Source organism: Typopeltis vanoorti, chromosome 17, assembly GCF_054136105.1.
Source record: "Typopeltis vanoorti isolate ZY-2024b chromosome 17, IOZ_Tvanoo_1.0, whole genome shotgun sequence".
Taxonomy (NCBI): Eukaryota; Metazoa; Arthropoda; class Arachnida; order Uropygi; family Thelyphonidae; genus Typopeltis; species Typopeltis vanoorti.
This window is the reverse complement of record NC_143565.1, coordinates 2,228,823-2,248,438: the sequence shown is the minus strand read 5'-3', so window position 1 is coordinate 2,248,438 and position 19,616 is coordinate 2,228,823. Positions and strand designations below refer to the sequence as shown.

Genomic DNA, 19,616 nt, shown 5'->3' with positions numbered 1-19,616 from the left:
CTTCACTGCGTACCGCTTAATTAGTGATAGCCTCGGGCCATCTGTCTCTGATTGGGTACCAGTGGAGATTGAACTGCCCACTCAGTCTCCAAAAGTTAGATAGGGCTAAATGGCCTCGCCTACTCCCGTATATACGGGAATAAAAAGGCGTTAGCTGATTTTTTTTTTTTTTTTTTTCATATTGCGTTTTGGAGATGATTTGCAATTTTTTAACGTATGTGGGGAGTTTGCAATGCACGATGCGCTCCATGATTTGGTTTATTATAGACAATGTGGTGATGGGTCTGTAATTACTTATAGTGCTTATTTTCCCATGTTTATGTATGGGAGTGATTAATGCAGTCTTCAGTGTTTCAGGTATGTGCTCCCTTTCGAAGATATTATTTAACGGTTTTAGTATAACAGGACGTAGGTTATTTGAGTGTTTTTTGGTCTCATTCCGTCTATTCCTGGTCCTTTGTTAAGGTGAGTTTGTTGAGTTACAAGTGACGGTTCTTCTTTTGTTACTGTGGGGAACCACATCGACTGAGTTGCTCGTGGACCTAGTGGAGAGCATTTCTTTGTGTGAGGTGAGGGAAAAAAGGAATAAGGGATACTTTTTATATTGCTGTTATTTTAGGAGTTCATACTGCAGTTTGGGGGAATTTTTTGCCGCAGTTCCGCCGTTTCTTTAATTAAATCACGCTGTCTTTCCGTTCCCACTTTTACTCTGTTTTTAATTTCTGACGGTCAGCAGTACTTCTACAGAATTATTGTTAAATTTGATAAACTCTTCGTATTCGTTCAACTTTATATGTAACGTGTGCGGTATGTTTTCCCAATAGTTTGCGAACAAATGCGATAAAGCAGTCTTTTAAGTTTTGCAATCAATTTTACAGTAATATATTCAAAATGGGCTAACCTACGTTTGCGTTATATTCCTTGTTATGCACTTCCCCTCTTTTGTTTCTGCTTACCCTCTGCTATTACTGGAAGCGCTTGTTGTTTTCCCCCTACTGTTGAAGTCTGCATCGCTTTGTTTTCCCTAGTGTGGCAACTTCCACTCGTCACGCTTCGCATTCGATTTGCGTTGCCATGTAGCTTTCAATAATCCCGAACAGAGGTGTGTTTCTCAGGCAGTTCCTGCATGTTATGTGATTTTATTCCCCCATTAGGTCTTCCTGGCATTTACAGCACTTCATGATCTTTCTAGCTTCGGCAATCGTGGAATGACTGTTAAGATTACTTCTTTTGTTCTCTTGTCGTTGGTTCACCACCGTTTGCCTCAAGCTTTGACAACTTATGCGTTATATACTTCTTCAAAGGCACTTACCATTTTTACACCGCCATTTTCAGCTCGACGAACAGGACTCATTGATATACTCTGAACATTAATCCACAAGTAAAAAAAAAAGTTGCTTTAAAACTCAAGAAATAGGAGCGTACTGAAAGCGAGCTTGCTACCACGTGCTACCAATCTGCAAAAAATGACTCCCCAAGGAACACGGCCTTTTCATGGAGGGTGGACTTGCATGCTTTAATGCTGTTGAGAGCTATGCTGCTGCCGGTAGCTATGCTACCGGCAGGGCCACCCTAGCAACACAGGTCTCAGTGTATCTGAATAGCGGAAAGCAAGAAAAAATCCACACCGAGCCATCAAGAACTACCTAGATGTTAGGGATCCTGGTCATCAGGGTGGACTACACGACCCATCCCTCCTCGCTCTGGGCCACGAGAGCAGGAAGCTGAAAAGCGACTGGAAGTAACCAACCTAAAAAATTGACTCTAGAAGAAAACATGATGGAAGTTATGAAATGTTTTTACAGGTCGACACCAGAAAAACGGGATTTTAGAAAGCGAATTCATTTAATTTGGAAAAAAAAAACAAAAGTCCCCAGACTCTGCAATAATAGAACAAGGACTTATGAACCAAAAGAATTTTATTTTCTGCAACTAAATGTTTACTGAACTTTGGTTGCAATAGTTACGTGATAAATCAACAACAGCTCAGTAACAACAAACCAACAGCAGTCAGCTCTTTCTAACTTCGAACTCAGTGATCATTAAGTTGACGATACACCTCAGAATGTTTTCCCAGAAATGCAGTATGAAATGAAGTTGGCCATGAAACATATCTTCATAAATAACAGTATAAAACTGCCAACGTTAAAAGCCCTGCGCAAATCTGAGGCGAAACAGTTCCTCTTAGACGCAAATGCTGTCGTAGAAACAATCACAAGTAAAAGTTTAAGGGAAACAAATCTGCTCTTATGCGGCATTATACTTATAAAGTATGTCAATACGATGAAGCTTGGTTACAAATTGCAAGAGCAAACGCCGAAGATGAAGCAGTCTGCAACATCGTGGAGACTGCTATCTTCATTTTTGTTCCAACCTGAATGGAAAATCAGGTCGGAACAAAAAATCTAACTTCGAGATGATCTGAGCAATTTAAAGAATTGCTGAAAAATAGTAGCAATAAAACAATTCTATAAATACTTATAAATTGACTAACAAAACAATTTCTGAAGTCACTGAAGATCTAAAGCAAAGAATTATTAAGATTGCACAGAAAATTAAAAGATGTGAAGCCGCAATTAACCAATATGTACAAAATATGCAATTTAGACTAAACCAACGTCGCTTCTTCCAACCTCTGCAGGGAAATACAAATGCAAACAATCATTCGTCGGAAAAAGAAGAAACACTTCAATTTTGGAAGTCAATCTGGGATAATCCTTTTGAACATAAGAAAAATGCTTCATGGATTAAGGAAACAGAATCAAAAACGAAGGAAAAACAAATGCAAAATGTCATTATTACTAAAGAATGGTCAGTGCACAACTAGAAAGAAAAAAAAAAAAAAGACTGCAAGAAAGCATTTGACTGCCTCCCATACTCCTGGACTCTAAAATCACTAGAAATCCAAAGATTTCTAGTGATCGACCAGTCTGCATGGTCGAATGGCAGAACAGTTGAATCATTAATTGTTAGTTTGGCTCAGCGGAAGACTGGATGATATCTGAGCATACGTTTCTCTTAACGAAAGATAAGGGTGCGGACCCGAGTAATTATCGTACAATAACATGGATAACAACTACGCTAAGCTGTTCACTGCAATCATAGAAAATTCCATATAACACTACTTATCAGATAATCAGATTTATCCAATTGAACAAAAGGGCAATTTTCAAAAATCCAGAGGAACAAAAGACCAGATCCCTATTGATATTTTATCAATTTCTGAATTTCACTTTTTTAATTTCTGAGGACACTTTGATCCGCGCAGATATTCAAAAAAGACAAAAAAAACTAACTTAAACACGGCATCGATAGACTGCAAGAAAGCATTTGACTCCCTCCCATAGTCTAAAATCATTAGAAATATTTGCAATGAGCATAAACATCTGCTCGTTATTGGCTGCTGTTGATATGAAATCATGGAAAACAACCAATATTCGATAATGAACGATTCGGAGAGATTAGCATTAAACGTAGAATTTTCCAAGGTGATTCCTCGTCACCATTCTACATTTCTTTGATAGACTGGTTGTTTTCTTCCTTTTTCCCCCTGTCAGAACAGTTTTTAATTCTTCCAGGTGGGTTATAAGGCCACTGATATCAGTTGTGTAGTAGTATGCTATCAGCAGGTTTTGTGAAGTGCCTCGAACTTTCTTAACACCTTTGAAGCTGTTCATTTGTTAGTGGATCCTCACCATGAGGAAGACTTGCATTTTCCATTTCTTCTTCATCTGAGGACTTAAGAAGCTCGATGTTCTCATCTCCCGCTGTTGAGAGACCACAAAACAGCCAAAAATGAACCAGCGAAGCTGGTTCATCTTTGGCTGTTTGTTTTTCTCCCTTTGTTTTTTTTTTTTTGCTCCTTTTCGTAGATAGATACGAGGGCGGTCCGAAAAGTTCTCGGCCTAACAATGAAAAAACGAATTTATAATTTCAAAATTATTTTTAGTTTTCAACATAATCGCACTTAAGACTAATACATTTATTGCAGCGATGCTCCAGCGTCATTATCCCGGCCCTGTAATGGTTCTCAGTAAGATCTGAAAAATACCCCTCTACAGCTGCAATCACCTCTTGATTCGAAGCAAAAACGCTGACCAGCGAGGGAAGAGCTTTAGTTTTGGGAAGAGATAGAAGTCAGAGGGAGCCAAATAGGGTGGATGGTCCAATAATTCATAGTGCAGATCTCTTAATTTTCCCATTGCCAAAACATCTTTGTGGGCAGGGGCATTAACCTGATGAAAGATGATTTTTTTTCTTCAGCAAACCAACCGGGTCTTTTCTCACGAATTTTTTCGTTTAGTCTGGTTAAAAGATCGGAATAATATTCCCGTGTTATTGTTTTACTCTTTTCAAGATAATAATAATAAAAAGCCTTTAGCATCCCAAACCACCGATGCCATGACCCTTCCTGCTGATGGAACAGACTCTGTCTTCTTTGGCGCCAAATAACGGGCTTCTGTCCACTGTGTTCACTGCTGTTTGGATTCTGGTGCGTAATGGTGAATCCAAGTCTCATCCATAGTAAAAAAATCGACGCACAAATCAGATTTATTCTTGTTAAAATGCTCCAAGCACTGCTCAGATTTTCATGCGAGTGCGTTTTTGATCTGCTGTGAGCAAGCGCGGCACCCATCTTGCACAAAGCTTTTTCATTTGCAATTCATGCAAAATATATCCTACACGTTCTTTTGAAATGCCTATAGTCTGAGCAATTTCACGCACTTCGACTCGCTGGTCATCCAATACCATACCGTGCACTTGATCAATGATTTCTGGTGTTGTTACACTTTTTGGACATCCTTCACTTGGATCATCTTAAACGCGGGTAGAGCCACGTTTAAACTCGGCAGCACATTTCTTAATTGTCGAAAACGAAGGAGAGAAGTGCTCATAAACTTTTATGAACTTCGAATGAATTTCTTTTGGCGTTAAACCTTCTTTTACAAAATATTCTTTATTTCGGAAAATCTCAGTTTGAATGCAAAGGATCTTTGCAGGGCTTTTCAATTAAAATTTTTAAAAGGCTTCTCGACTGAAGGTGGATTGCCGGCGTTGCGCAGAGGTAGTAGGATTTTTCATCCCGCACGCTCATCAGAAAAAAACACACGGAATCAATAGAGATAAAATGCTGGAATCTAAGTCCAACACATGACAAGAAAATGCTCGGCAATTTATCATGCGAAAAGTTCTAAGCGATTCCGATATATTTCGAACTAAACACTGTCATTTTATGCTCTCACGATTACTTTAAGACTACTGCAAAATGACGCAAGGAAATGTAATAGTCTTAAGTAGCAGAGATAACACCCACGAAAATTGTAAATAGTTTCATTCAATAAAAAAAATAGGTACATGAAGACAATGGTCAAAAACAAGGTCAAAATGGGATTCATTTCATAAGCGATGGGAACATTGCACCTGTCTACTCAGGGAAGTTAAGAAACTGTTGCAAATATGTGAATGACTTGAGGATGGATATTGTGATCAGATCTAAAACAAGTTATTAAACTTTGTGTAAATTTTTTTAACACCCACAGCTGGATGGCAGATCAAACCTTGTTTTAGGAAGGCAACTGAACAAATGTTTTCTTAATATGATTCCTTTCGAAATTTCACTAATAGTTTACTTCTTAAGTTAAGAAGAGAATATTTTTATTTACTTTTTTTTTTCTCTCAATGGGAGAAACTCATTCTTCTACCACTTTTAGCAATACTACAATATTATTATTATTTACATACAACAACTTCATGGAGTCCAGAGACTCATCGCAGGAAACCCAAATCAACTATCATACCTCTCCTTGAATCCATTGCCAGGGAATTCACAACCACACTCTTACACAACTTCCAGGGGTGGTCCCTGGTTCTCTATTTGCCACGTATTGAAAAATTTCACTTGCATCAATTTTATAAAACCCCTTTATTATCTCAAAGGTTTCTCTCAAGTCCTGCTTATCAACTAAACTTTGAAACCCACAAACATTCAACCTATCCTCGTAGGGAGTATTCCACAGACCTGTTATCATGTTGGTCACTAGTCTCTGAATGTTTAGGACCTTCTCCTGGTCTCCAAGAAACCCAGGTGACCAAATGTGTGCACAGTAGTCAAGATGTGGCCAAATCATAGCCTTATAAAGGATAATAATTTCCTTATCTTTACTTGTTAGCATGTTTTTCAACATCCAAGTAATTCTTTGAGCTATTTTACCAACTTTTGCAATATGCCTTCTGAACTTCAACTCTTTGTCCACCATTATCCCCTAGCCAAATCCCAAGCCTCATCAATTCATCAACCCTCAATACAATAAACCATGCAATATATGCAACCTTTTCAACCCAAAGTGCATAACCTTACATTTTGCAACATTAAATTGACAATCTTTATCCTCTGCCCACAATGCCAATTTATTTACATCACCCTGCAGGATATCTACATCATCTTTATCAGCTATTGCTTTCCCAGTTTTGCATCAATAGAAAACTGAATATCCCCTCATATCTTTCCCTGTTATCGATATACATATTAAATAGTGGCCCTAGTACCAAACCCTGAAGTACTCCACTAGTCACCATCATTCTCCTAGACTCCACACAATATAATACTCTCTAGAGTCTACCCGTCAGCCATCCCCATATCCATACTACTAGCTTCATATCCATTCCCATTCTTTCCAATTTTTGTGATAGTTTTACATGTGGTATTCTGTGAACTGTCAAATGCCTTGGCAAAGTCGAGCAGTAACGTGGTGTAGCCATCATCTTTATCCAATTCTGCTGTCACGTTATTATAAAATGCAAATAAGTTACTAAGACAGGACCTACCCTTTTACAAAGCCATGTTGCCCACTATAGAGTACCGCATTCCTATCCACCCACTGTTGTATTTTACCTTTCACCTTCTCTCTCTGTGTACAAATATTTTAAAGTTAACCGTGTACAGGGATATAATTACACCCCGTGCATTTTCAGTGCAAAATGTAAAGAAAACTTTGGCTGCATAAGTATTTGTGAAATTTTATTTTTAAGAAGATAGGTATAACAAATTCAAAAATTTAATTTAAAATATAAAAATTAAAAAGTTGTATAAATTTAAAAAAAAAAAAAAATAAATTTAAGATGCATCATCAGAATTGGTGTGAATAATTTCTTCATCATCATAAATTTCAGTGTTCATGCATTTATCTTTCTCCCAGAGCTCGTCCAGCCATTCATCCCAATTCTTCTGCATTCCGGCATATATTAGAATGCCAATCATAGCATAGATTTCATCAGCATCATATATACGAGGTCGTTTGTATTGCTGTGGATTTCTGGATGCATCGTAACGATCTCTGGCTTTTCTATTAGTTTCACACACAATTACGTTTATAATTGTTTCAGGAATTATTTGTTTGAAACAGTCCATTGTGGAGCATAGATTTTGAGTTACTATTGTTTCAGCAATTCCTTCTCTTTCTCAAAACACTTGAAAGTCAGGAACTTTATGTACATCAGGTAAAACATTGGTCTATCTTCTGTTCATTTTTGAGTTTCTATTCGGATACGTAACATTTTCCGGGATATTCTCAGCAGTGGCCAGTATGTTTAGGCAAAGGACTTTGCTCTGTGATCATGTTAGCTCAAAAGCAAATAGTTCAATAGGATAGCTATATCTGTTACTCAACCAGCATAGCCAGCTATGCCAATTAACTAATCTATCAAGCAGTAGATTAGAGTGAGCAGGACCCTGCAAAAACACAAATGTTCCAAAACCATACTGAACGAGTTAGTTTTTTAAACTCATTGCCAAAATGCCAATGTGAACAAACCAAGAGTTCAATAATATCACATCCCTTATGGTCTACAACCTACAAGCAGACTACAACAAACAAAAAACTATTTAAAAAAAAAAAATTGACTGATATTAGCTCACAATGGGTAAACCAATGCTCAATGATCATTCTTAATCCAACAATTTCTTTGCATATCCATTAAAGGGATAAGGGATCACAGGTCCAATCAATCTATTGCACCAGAAAATTTCAGTTAGAATGAGATTCAAACCTAGGTGTTTGCAACTTAAGCATAAAAATGTTACATCTGAAGCAACTAAGCTATGAGGTAGTCTATAATTCTGTTGTTGCTTTTCTTTTGTCGAGTTTTTGTGTGGGATTAAAAAAACAAAGCCCTAAAATTCTAGGAGTAGAAATTCTGACATCAATTTTTGTGAGAAGCACAAAAATTATATTAATGAATACTTATGAAAAATGTGTCCAGTATATTGCAAACCATATACTGGACACACTATGCAAGCAAATGGAAACAAGATACAGACAGAAACAGAAGATGTATAATTCTATTACAGATTTGGTACAACATAATCTTACAATAACAGTCACTGTTGCCCACTTTTGGATGGTCAAACAAAATAACAGAACATTAACATGAGTGGCAAGTTTACTCCTTTAAACTTTTGAGTGAATGACAGTCTTGTATTTGTATTCTTAAAATACGAACCTGGTAATTTGTATCATGAAGAAATCTCTGTGATCTTACTGATATTAAATTCAACTGAATTTTATATTCAATTCAATTTGCTACTCTGGTTGGCTGAGTAGTTAACATATCCATCAACAGCCTGTGCATTTAAATACCATAGCAGGCATGGATGTTTGTGATTATCTTTAGGTGGGAGATGAATTTCATCAACTAGTGTGAAACCAAGTCTTGTTTATTGGAGAACTGGAAAAGGCTTGAAATTTCATCATCATCAAATTCCTGCCATGTACCCTCAAGGGGTGTACAGGATATGATAGTACTACATGAAAAAAATTACATCATCACTAACTTCCTATCTACATTTTTCCTCCAATTTGTTGTTTTAAGGATACTTGCGACATAAGACTGAATGATATAATCACGTAATCACAAGAAAGATATTTATTTAACCAAATATTTCGGTCTGGAAATAGCAGACCATCGTCGGTGGTATTACAAGAACAGTTTAAAAAATATACAAGCTAGAATACTAACAATAGATCGTTGAAATTAGAACAACTTATTCTAGCTTGTATATTTTTTAAACTGTTCTTGTAATACCACCGACGATGGTCTGCTATTTCCAGACCGAAATATTTGGTTAAATAAATATCTTTCTTGTGATTACGTGATTATATCATTCAGTCTTATGTCGCAAGTATCCTTAAAACAACAAATTCTTATCCTTCACGGGGAAAATGCTACCAAAATAACTGGTAAATTATTCAGTTATACAAGGTAGGTTACGAGCAAAGATTAATTTCTTAAAAAAGTGCCGCGACAACAAGATTATTCCCAATTTCGCTAAGATTAAAGAAACAATAAAATCTCCTGGAGCTCATAATATTTACCGGAACACAAGTTTATCTCTAATCCGTAATCAACTTAAAGCTGCTAAACGTGATCTTGCTATTCACAGTCATCAGACTTCTGATTTACGCACCTATATATCCACAAATTTGGATCCACATCTTTCTCACATAGTTCTAAATGTAGCTAAACGTTCTACTCAACGTGCTTATAATAAACTAAGTCAACATCTTAACCGTAAATATGAGGCTCTTTCGTCTAAACAATCCAAGCCATTCATAACTCCAGATAATTGGATTGTAAATATATCCGGACGTCTTTTGACTAAAAGCGAAACCCTCATCCTTTCAAAAGGACATGATTTTTCTATTGTTCCAAATAAAATACCATATCTAGATTTCCTAGTTAACATTGAAAGGAATCTTAATCATCTAACCAGCGATAAAGCTAATGCTCTTCGCCTAGAAGTCGCTTCTTCTCTACTTAAGGCTAAACTTCCTCCTTCTAACATATCTCCTTCTGAAATGAAATCTTTACAGTCCTTGAGAAAAAATAATCACCTCATTATCACTAAAGCTGACAAGGGAAAAGCAACAGTAGTTATGGACTCAGTAAATTACAGAAGAAAACTTTCTCTTTTGCTTCGAGATCGCTCCACATATCAAGAAATTGATTATAATCCAACCAACAGACAACTAAAGAAATTAAATTCTCTCCTTGATGAAGTCATCAGTTTGGATAAAGACACAATTGAAAGACTTAAAACTCATTTTGCAAGACCTCCTAGATTTTATGGCCTTCCAAAAATCCATAAGATTGACTATCCTCTTCGTCCAATAGTAGATTGCATTGATTCTCCTACTTACCGTATAGCCAAATATCTAGCTAAATTACTGAAATCTTACATTGGCAACTCGAGTTCTTTTTTAAAAAACTCCTCAGATTTCTTAGAAAAATTAAAAGATGTCTCATTACAACCTACAGATCTTATGGTTAGTTTTGATATAGAATCTTTATACACCAATGTACCTCTTAAGGAAACTTTAAAACTACTTGCTGACATCTTTCCTCAAGATATTATAAAACTATTCGATTTCGTTATACATTCTGGTTATTTCATATGTCAAAACAAATTTTATAGCCAAGTAGAAGGAACAGCCATGGGAAGTCCTCTTTCTCCAGCTTTAGCCAACTTTTATTTAGAACATTTAGAAAAAGTCCTCTTCACATCTAGTTTCCCTCTACCATCTTTTTGGGTAAGATATATAGATGACATATTTGCTATTTGGCCTCACAGTAAAAACACTTTATCTTCCTTTTTAAACAGTATTAATTCCTTACATCATCGCATAAAGTTTACTATGGAATTAGAAGAAAACAACCAGTTATCTTTTTTAGACGTTCTCCTCATCCGATCATCTTCAAATATTCTTACAACTACAGTATACAGGAAACCAACATTCACAGGTCGTTATATTCTGAAAGAATCAGCCCATCATCCATGTCATAAAACAGGAATTATAAAATGTCTCATCAAAAGAGCCAAAATTAATTGTTCTACTTTTGATTATCTACAGAAAGAACTTTCTACTATCCAGCAACACATGAAACTCAATGGCTTTTCTGAAAAAAGTATTCAACGTCTTCTTACATCTTATAATCCTCCACAAAACAACAAAGATTCAATACGTCGAGTACCTATTCCTTATATCTCCGGTATTTCAGAACCTATCGCAAGAATTTTGAAGAAATATGATTTAACAGCTACGTATTCTCCTATTAACAAATTGTCTTCTCATTTTCCTTCTCCTAAAGACAAACGCTCAACTTTATCTCTTCCTGGAGTTTATCAAATTCCTTGCAACTGTGATCTCTCTTACTTTGGACAGACTGGACGTTCTCTTGAAAAAAGAATCCAAGAACATCAATCATCCATTCTTCACAATAAACCTGAAAAGTCTGGTTTGGCTCAACACGGGATTGAAACTGACCACAGCATCCTTTGGTCCAAGACGCGCCTCTTACATAGATCCCGTTACAGGTTCGAACGTTTGTTCAAGGAAAGCGTGGAGGCCTTGCTCCATCATCCCAACCTGAATCGTAATGACTGCATATCTATATCAAAAATCTGGGAAAGCCTAATCAAGATTACTCATTAATTTTTTTTTTTTTTTTAATAGCAAATTCAATCATGTTTCTACTTCAAAATATTTCGTTTCATACTTAGTGATATAACATCACGCGGCATGTTCTAATTTCAACGATCTATTGTTAGTATTCTAGCTTGTATATTTTTTAAACTGTTCTTGTAATACCACCGACGATGGTCTGCTATTTCCAGACCGAAATATTTGGTTAAATAAATATCTTTCTTGTGATTACGTGATTATATCATTCATTTTTCCTCCAAATCAGTCTGTTACTTATCAAGACTCCATCCAACATTATCAGATCTTATATTTCTATCGTCTAAGGCACTTTGTACCGTATCAATCCACTTATATCTTGTTCTTCCTCTGGGTCGTTTTGCTGCCAACCTGGCAGAGAACACTTGTTTTGCTAATCTTTCTTTGCCCATTCTGTTTAAGTGACCATACCGCCTGAGATTAGCTCTGCTAACGCATTCCTGGATGCTGACAATGTCAAGTTCTTTCCTAATATCCTCGCTTTTAATATGATATTGCCATTGATGCCATCTGTTCACGCCTCTAATCTTTCTCAGGACTCTCATATCTGCAGTCTCTAGTCTTTGGTCAAGTGTTTTACTTCTGACCCAGCTCACAGATCCATAAGTTAAATCTGGTTTGACAATGTCTTGTATACAGCTAATTTAGTGTTCCAACTAATTTCTCTCTTATTCCATATGAATTTATTCAATTGATTTCCCACCATACCAGCTTTGCTGATTCTGTTGTCTATTTCTATATTTAATTTACCATCTTCACTAAAAATCGTGCCACCAAAAAGAGAGTAGTGGCCAATCCTTTAATGCATAACAGTATACATATCCACAAGGAGATGTGTTTTGCATTATGGGAGATACTGGGATAGGAGTGTTGAGAGCTTGCTCGACATTTGCTACAAGTTGCCCTGGTGTTGCACTACTTACCCAGGTAAGATAGTACAACACTATATTCAGTCCTGAAGATATTTTCAGGTGCAAACTTTGTTTGCTCGCACTGGGATAAAGGATTAAACTAAATTTATTATATTCTAACCTAGTGAAAAATAAACTTTCAACGAGACTTTTTTTATTCCTTGCCTCTTCTCTCCATGTGAATTTGTGCACATTTTTATGTTGGAACATGGTGTTAGTAATAATCAGTCCATGTCCTGAGCACAAATCCAACAGGTATTTGCCATTATTAGATTTGCTCTTTTCTCCAAATTTTCCCAAAATATTTTTGTATGTCTCACAATCATTTCCTACTCTGCAGTTATATCCCCAACAAGGACCAACTTTTCCTTTTTCATTGTGTCAGTTGCTTTTTCTAAAGCGTCAAAACATTCCTCCACTTCTACCTTAGTAGAACCTTCTGTGGTACCATAGGCACAAATAAGTCTCATTGTCCAGTTCCCCATTCTCATATTTGCCCACATTACTCTACTTGAGTAATGAGGGCAAATTGAGTATCTTGAGTAATAAATACAAAATGTTATATTCAGGCAATGGCAATCAAGGAAAAGAAGGAGTAGCCATAGTATTCAACACAAAATACGAGGCTAATCTTCTTGAATGGCAGTCAGTCTCAAGTAGAGTAATGTGGGCAAATATGAGAATGGGGAACTGGACAATGAGACTTATTTGTGCCTATGGTCCCACAGAAGGTTCTACTAAGGTAGAAGTGGAGGAATTTTTTGACGCTTTAGAAAAAGCAACTGACATAATGAAAAAGGAAAAGTTGGTCCTTGTTGGGGATATAATTGCAGAGTAGGAAATGATTGTCAGACATACAAAAATATTTTGGGAAAATTTGGAGAAAAGAGCAAAGCTAATAATAATGGCAAATACCTGTTGGATTTCTGCTCAGGACATGGACTGGTTATTACTAACACCATGTTCCAACATAAAAATGTGCACAAATTCACATGGAGAGAAGAGGCTAGGAATAAGAAAAGTCTCATTGACTATGTTATTGTTGATAGTGATGTTTTCTCCCTGGTGCAGGACACCAGAGTGTACAGAGGATTTGAAATTGGAAGTGATCACTATTTAGTCTTGAGCAGGATAAAATTGAATTTCATATTGAAAAGAATAACATGTAAGAAAGTTTTAAAGCGAATAAAAGTTGAGCAGCTCTCAGATGTGAACTGTAGACTAAAATACAGAAAGATTGTTGAAAAGAAAATGAAAGAGTTTGAGAACAGGAATCAAACCTTGGAGATTCAGTGGCAAACTCTGAAGAAAACATTGATTGATTCTGCCAGAGAGGCATGTGGTGAGGTTGTGTGCAAGGATAAAAAAATCAGAACTCCCCGGTGGACACAGGAAGTTAAAGAGGCAGTGAAGGAAAAGAAGAAAGCATATCAAAAGTTCCTGGCAAATAAGTCAGCTTGTACTCTTACAGAATACAGAGACAAATGTAAGAAAGCTAAACAGTGTGTAAAACTAGCTAAACAAAAGTCATCGGAGGACTTTTGCAAGAATATAGAAAATAAATATCAAGAAGGTGGCAAAATATTCTGGAGGTTGTTGAAGAAGCTTAGGAATGGACGAAAGAGTGCTGTAAAAGGAGTTAGAGATGATAAAGGTGACATGAAAACGGCAGAAAAAGATATCCTGAAGTATGGAGTAATTACTTTGAAAAACTGCTAAATGAAACAAGCAGTGATGACAGCACAGTGATAAAAAAACACTGACCAGGCATGCAGTCAAGAATACATATCCATACTTGAAGTAGAAAAAGCCATCAAAGGCTTGAAATGTGGAAAGGCAGTAGGAGTGATATTCGACCAGAAATGCTGAGTATGGTGGTATAAAAGTCTTACAGTGACTGCACTGCATTCAGAAAGCCTGGACAGAGGGATGAATTCCCAATGATTGGAGTAGATCTCTCATAGTACCCATATATAAAAAGGGAAATAAAACTGAATGTGAGAATTAGAGGTATTTCCCTACTGAGCGTTCCTGGCAAGATCTATGCAAGTATACTTGAGAAACGGTTGAGAAGAATTGTGGAAGAAAAGCTTGGTGAAGAACAAGCTGGATTCAGGCCAAATAGAGGCTATCAGGATCAGATCTTCACTTTACGACAAATAGTCGAGAAAGCATGGGAATATAACAAAGATCTGTATTTAAGTTTTGTCGATTTGGAAAAGGCATATGACAAGGTGCCAAGAGAGAAGCTATTCAATATGCTGCAGTTATATGGTGTCAATGGGGCATTATATCAAGCAATACTTAGTCTTTATTTGAGTTGTAAGTCAGCAGTTAGAATTGAAGGAAGTACAGGAAGATGGTTTAATGTTAAATCTGGTGTGAGACAAGGATGTACATTATCCCCCTCTGTTATTCATTATCTATATGGATCACATTATGAAGGAAAGTGGTATTAAACCTGATATCAAAATTGGAAATGTTAATGTCAGCTCTTTATGCGGATGATGTTATACTTCTAAATAAATCCGCTACAAGTCTGCAAGATTCTCTGACTAAATTGAATAGCTGTTGTAACAGATATGGTATGAAGGTCAGCAATAAAAAGACAAAGACAACGAAAATAGGCAGAATCATTGAAAATGTCAACTGTGTTGTGAATGGAGAACCTGTGGAACAAGTAAAACATTTTAGCTACTTAGGACAATTTGTACTGAAGATGGTAAATTAAATATAGAAATAGACAACAGAATCAGCAAAGCTGGTATGGGAAGTCAATTGAATAAATTCGTATGGAATAAGATAGAAATTAGTCGGAACACTAAATTAGCATTATACAAGACAGTGTTCAAACCAGTTTTAACTTATAGATCTGAGAGCTGGATCAGAAGTAAAACACTTGACCAAAGACCGCAGATATGAGAATCCTGAGAAAGATAAGAATGTGAACAGATAGCATCAATGGCAATATCATATTAAAAATGTGGATATTAGGAAAGAACTTGACATTGTCAGCATCCAGGAATGCGTTAGCAGAGCTAATCTCAGGTGGCATGGTCACTTAAATAGAATGGGAGAGGAGAGATTAGCAAAACAAGTGTTCTCTGCCAAGTTGGCAGGAAAACGACCCAGAGAAAGACCAAGATATAGGTGGATTGATACGGTGCAAAGTGCCTTAGACGATAGAAATATAAGATCTGATAATGTTGGAGTCTTGACAAGTAACAGACTGATTTGGAGAAAAATTGTAGATAGGAAGTTAGTAATGATGCAATTTTTTCATGTAGTACTGTCATATCCTGTACACCCCTTGAATGTACATGGCAGAAATTTGATGACGACGATGATGATACTCTACTTGAGACTGACTGCCATTCAAGAAGATTAGCCTCATATTTTGTGTTGAATACTATGGCTACTCCTCCTTTTCCTTGATTGTCATTGCCTGAATATAACATTTTGTATTTATTGCTCAGAAAGATCTCACCAGTTTTTGTCTTGTTTGTTTCAGTCACCCCAATTATGTCGATCTGGTACTTATCTAATTCCTGGCTTGAAATTTTAGTCTCTAAAATGGAAGGTTTCTGGATTACTCTCAAGACCAAACATGGGACTTTTTCAAACCTGAAGTGTTTTGAAATACGTGGGATGGTGGCCTCACACTAGGCAAGATTAAAATACACAGCCATTCAGCATGCAAACAATCCATCCCTGATGTGGTTGCACTCTACTGTTACGGCCATTTGTCTTCCTTGACAAGAATGGGGATGACAATGGAAAAATGCATACCAGGTCATCTTGGAGAAACAAATATGAACTTATGCCTGGTTCAGGTAGAAGATAAATGGATCTATCATTATAAGAATCTTTATTAATGACTGCATTTTGGGGGATTTAGGAGATTACTATATAGTCATCCTTCATGTTGCCTTAAAATTTCAACATTTAATAGTAATATCTTCCATCTACCAATTTTACTTTTTTCTGCTGTCTAATTTTATATTTACTTTGTATTTTTTTTTTTTACCACCATTACTTTAAATCTTATCCTGGATAGATATGTATCTCTACCAAAGGCTAGCATAATTCAATCATTAAAGGCAAGCTCAATATCTTATGTGCTTAAGCATTTATATTTTATTTATAAGAAACCCACTTAATGCAGGATATTATTTCCTACTGCTGTCTCACAGTTCTAGCAAAAGTTAGTCTATAACATATTTTCATAGTTAACAGTCTAAACTGGCACCCTAGTAAAACTTGAGTTGTACTAGGTCTTGGAGTTCATTCAGTCCTACTTGAAACTTGCATATCAGTAACTCTTTCTAACACAACTTGCTTCCTGTGCTAGCACTTCTCAGAAGCTGCAAATGTCAGTAATGTTATCCTTTGACAATTCACAAAAGTATTGGCCTATCATGTTTTCAATATTGTTAGTGGATGGGATTGCTTAAATAAATCTTGAGCTGTCTACTGTGCTGACTGCATAGAAATAGTAAATCTTATTAAAGTTAATGCAAGGAAAAGGCAAATATTCAAAGTGAGATGCCAAATGTTTTGGGTATCTTGCATAGCAAGAGTTTTATGAGTCTTGAAAATTGCTTGGCTCTGAAGAAAAAACACTGGCAGAGTTTCAACAATCACAACTGGATCCAAAAATGAGTGCATTTTAAAAGTTAACTTTCTTTGGCCTTTTGCAAAGTCACTATTGTGCTAATAGGCATTATCAGAGATGCTGAAGTTTCCTTTGTATAGATTCCAGCATTATCTAGCATAGGAGTGCCAAAGTAAATTACAGTTTACATATAATTTGTGATTATCAGTTCAGAAACCTAAAAGGGTTTATATGTTGAGTTTTAAACATCAATCTTCTGTACACACATACAAAATTCATACTGTTTACATGTTATTTGGCACTCTTTAGAGAGAGAGAGAGAGAGAGAGAAAAGGGAAGGGAAGAGAAAGTCTAGTTTTGAAATCCTTCAAAGCACCAAATATCCAAAATGTCTCTTAACATAACATTAGCACAAACTTAACATAAGCTATTTCAAGTTTTTTGAATTGAATAATTGCATTTTGGATGCTAAAGTAAATTAGTTTACATCCAAGATGCAACTCAGTATTAGAGTAAAGATGAAATATATGAAAAGAAAATCTTCAATTTTAAGTAACATCCAGCATTCTTTTATCTCCAGGCATAAATGGTGTGGGGAAAAAAAAACTTTTGCTAAGTTTTTTAATCAAAAATTGCTTAGTTTTAAATTAAAAATTTGACTATAAATAAAATTTACTAAGTAATAAAAAAATCTTTGCAAGTTTTTAAATAAATCAGAAGGTGGCACATGATTTTAATCACTTGGTGTTGATATCGCTATACTACTTACTTGTGCGACTGAATCACAAATCTAGGTTTCTGGCTTGCTTAATCCTTTGTTCATCCATAGTACTAATGTGTTTCCAGCCTTCAGTAAAACAATGAGATTTCCATAAATAAATAATAAAAAAAAAAGCATGAAAAAGGAAATGCTGACAAAAGTTGAGCAGAATACCTTAGGCTCTCAGAAAACTAAACACGATGTCAATCATTCACTGCATTAATAATGGAAATAAAAAGTATGTGGCAATTATTAGCACTACATTTAAAATCTGTTTCAATGAAATCCTTATAGTACACAGCTCACACTGATTTTACAGAAATTAAATATACAAAAGCAAGTAATAATAAAATGAATTCATATGCAAGTAAGTCTGCTTTATTGTTAATTTAAGTCTAGCTTGAAAAGCTCCTAGAAAATTTCTATGCACACAACTCGGATCTGCTTCTTAGAATTTCATCCTAATTGGTGAAGATAGAAGGGGAGACAGCAATCATTTTAAATCGAGATGATTTTATAAGGATTAAAATGATTTCCTCCTGTATGAGCAAGAATTGTGCATGCAAGAACTATAAACTTAATGCACAGAGTAACATCCAGAAATGATCAGTTCGTGCTCTAGTTAATGATTTTATATGAGCATTTATCATAACTTACTATATTTTAAACACTTCAGCCCTCAAAAACAGTAAAGATACATTTCATTGCACTCATGAAAGTCGAAGGTTATCTGTATCCTATGTTCAGTGAAGTGGCAAGGGATAACACGTCAATGGTGACAACCTGAATCAAAGTCAATTGTTCCTACTGCTACTTTCCTACCGAACACTATATCCTCACTTTCTTAAGAGATTTAAGTCTTATTTTCTGGAGGTTCTTAACAAGATGAAGAAAATGGGAATAATTACTGTCTTTTTGTTATTTTCCAGCTGGCAAGGCAATTTTGCAATCACATAATTTTCAACCTGAACAAAAATAACTAATCTTTATATTTACGTTTAGAAATTTACTATGCATTTTTATAGATCTTTGTATATTATCTATTAAAAATGGTAATTGGTATGCACTAAGCAATGCAGAAATTGAAGTAGGCTGAAGTTTTAAACAGATACTTGAAAGTGAAGTCTTTATTGTTGAAAGAATATGGTCTTACAGTGTATAAACGTAATTGATTCTATACACACCAACTGAAGTGAATTATGAAAGCTTGAAAATCAATGAATGCTAATCCTTTGGCCTAGAATTACAGGATTTCATAATCTAATTAATTCAAACCACACTGGATATGATGGCTCTGAAATTAAATAAAATTTTCATACAGTAAATACACACCATACTTTCAAAATATTACATCACCAGCAAGAATATATAAAAATAAGAAATGTAACAATGGAAATTATATTTGCATACAATTCAACCAAGGTCTCACCATTAGTTAAGCATGTTTTAGGTTCATTATGCAGAAAACTGTTACATCAAGAAAATTGAATAAAAGTAACATAATTAGCACTAAGTCCAAAGAGCAATAACATTAATTCATGTAATTCAGTGAATGATATTCTAACAAATAATACTAATAAAGAATTCACATAAGGTCAAAAATTTCCACAAAAGCAACTTATCAAGCTGCAAGTTTTAATATGAAAAGAATTAGACTGCAGTGCAGAAATTTGATAAGTGTGAACAATAAAACATCGCAAAGAGCAGTATCGTGTTGATACCTAAACAGGGTTTCAACACAACTGCACTGAGTATGCAATATGGAATTGTCCAGAATGGTAATTAACAGTGTGATCCCTCTTCCAGGTACTATA

General features: G+C 35.6%; 2 protein-coding genes across 3 annotated transcripts in view; one reads left to right on the top strand and one right to left on the bottom strand.

The window, feature by feature from the left end:
• Window positions 1-1,367, top strand: part of LOC150097095 (uncharacterized) — a 95,274-nt gene extending 93,907 nt beyond the window's left edge. The window contains exon 4 of the mRNA XM_090407572.1: window positions 1,155-1,367. Within this exon, the coding sequence (XP_090263698.1) occupies window positions 1,155-1,367 (213 nt within the window). The remainder of the gene's footprint in view (window positions 1-1,154) is intronic.
• A 17,544-nt stretch (window positions 1,368-18,911) lies between these two features.
• LOC150097094 (acyl carrier protein, mitochondrial-like) overlaps window positions 18,912-19,616 on the bottom strand; it is an 86,228-nt gene continuing 85,523 nt past the window's right edge. For both annotated transcript variants that reach the window (XM_090407316.1, XM_090407315.1), the window contains exon 5: window positions 18,912-19,096. The gene's annotated coding sequence lies outside the window, so the exon portion shown is untranslated. The remainder of the gene's footprint in view (window positions 19,097-19,616) is intronic.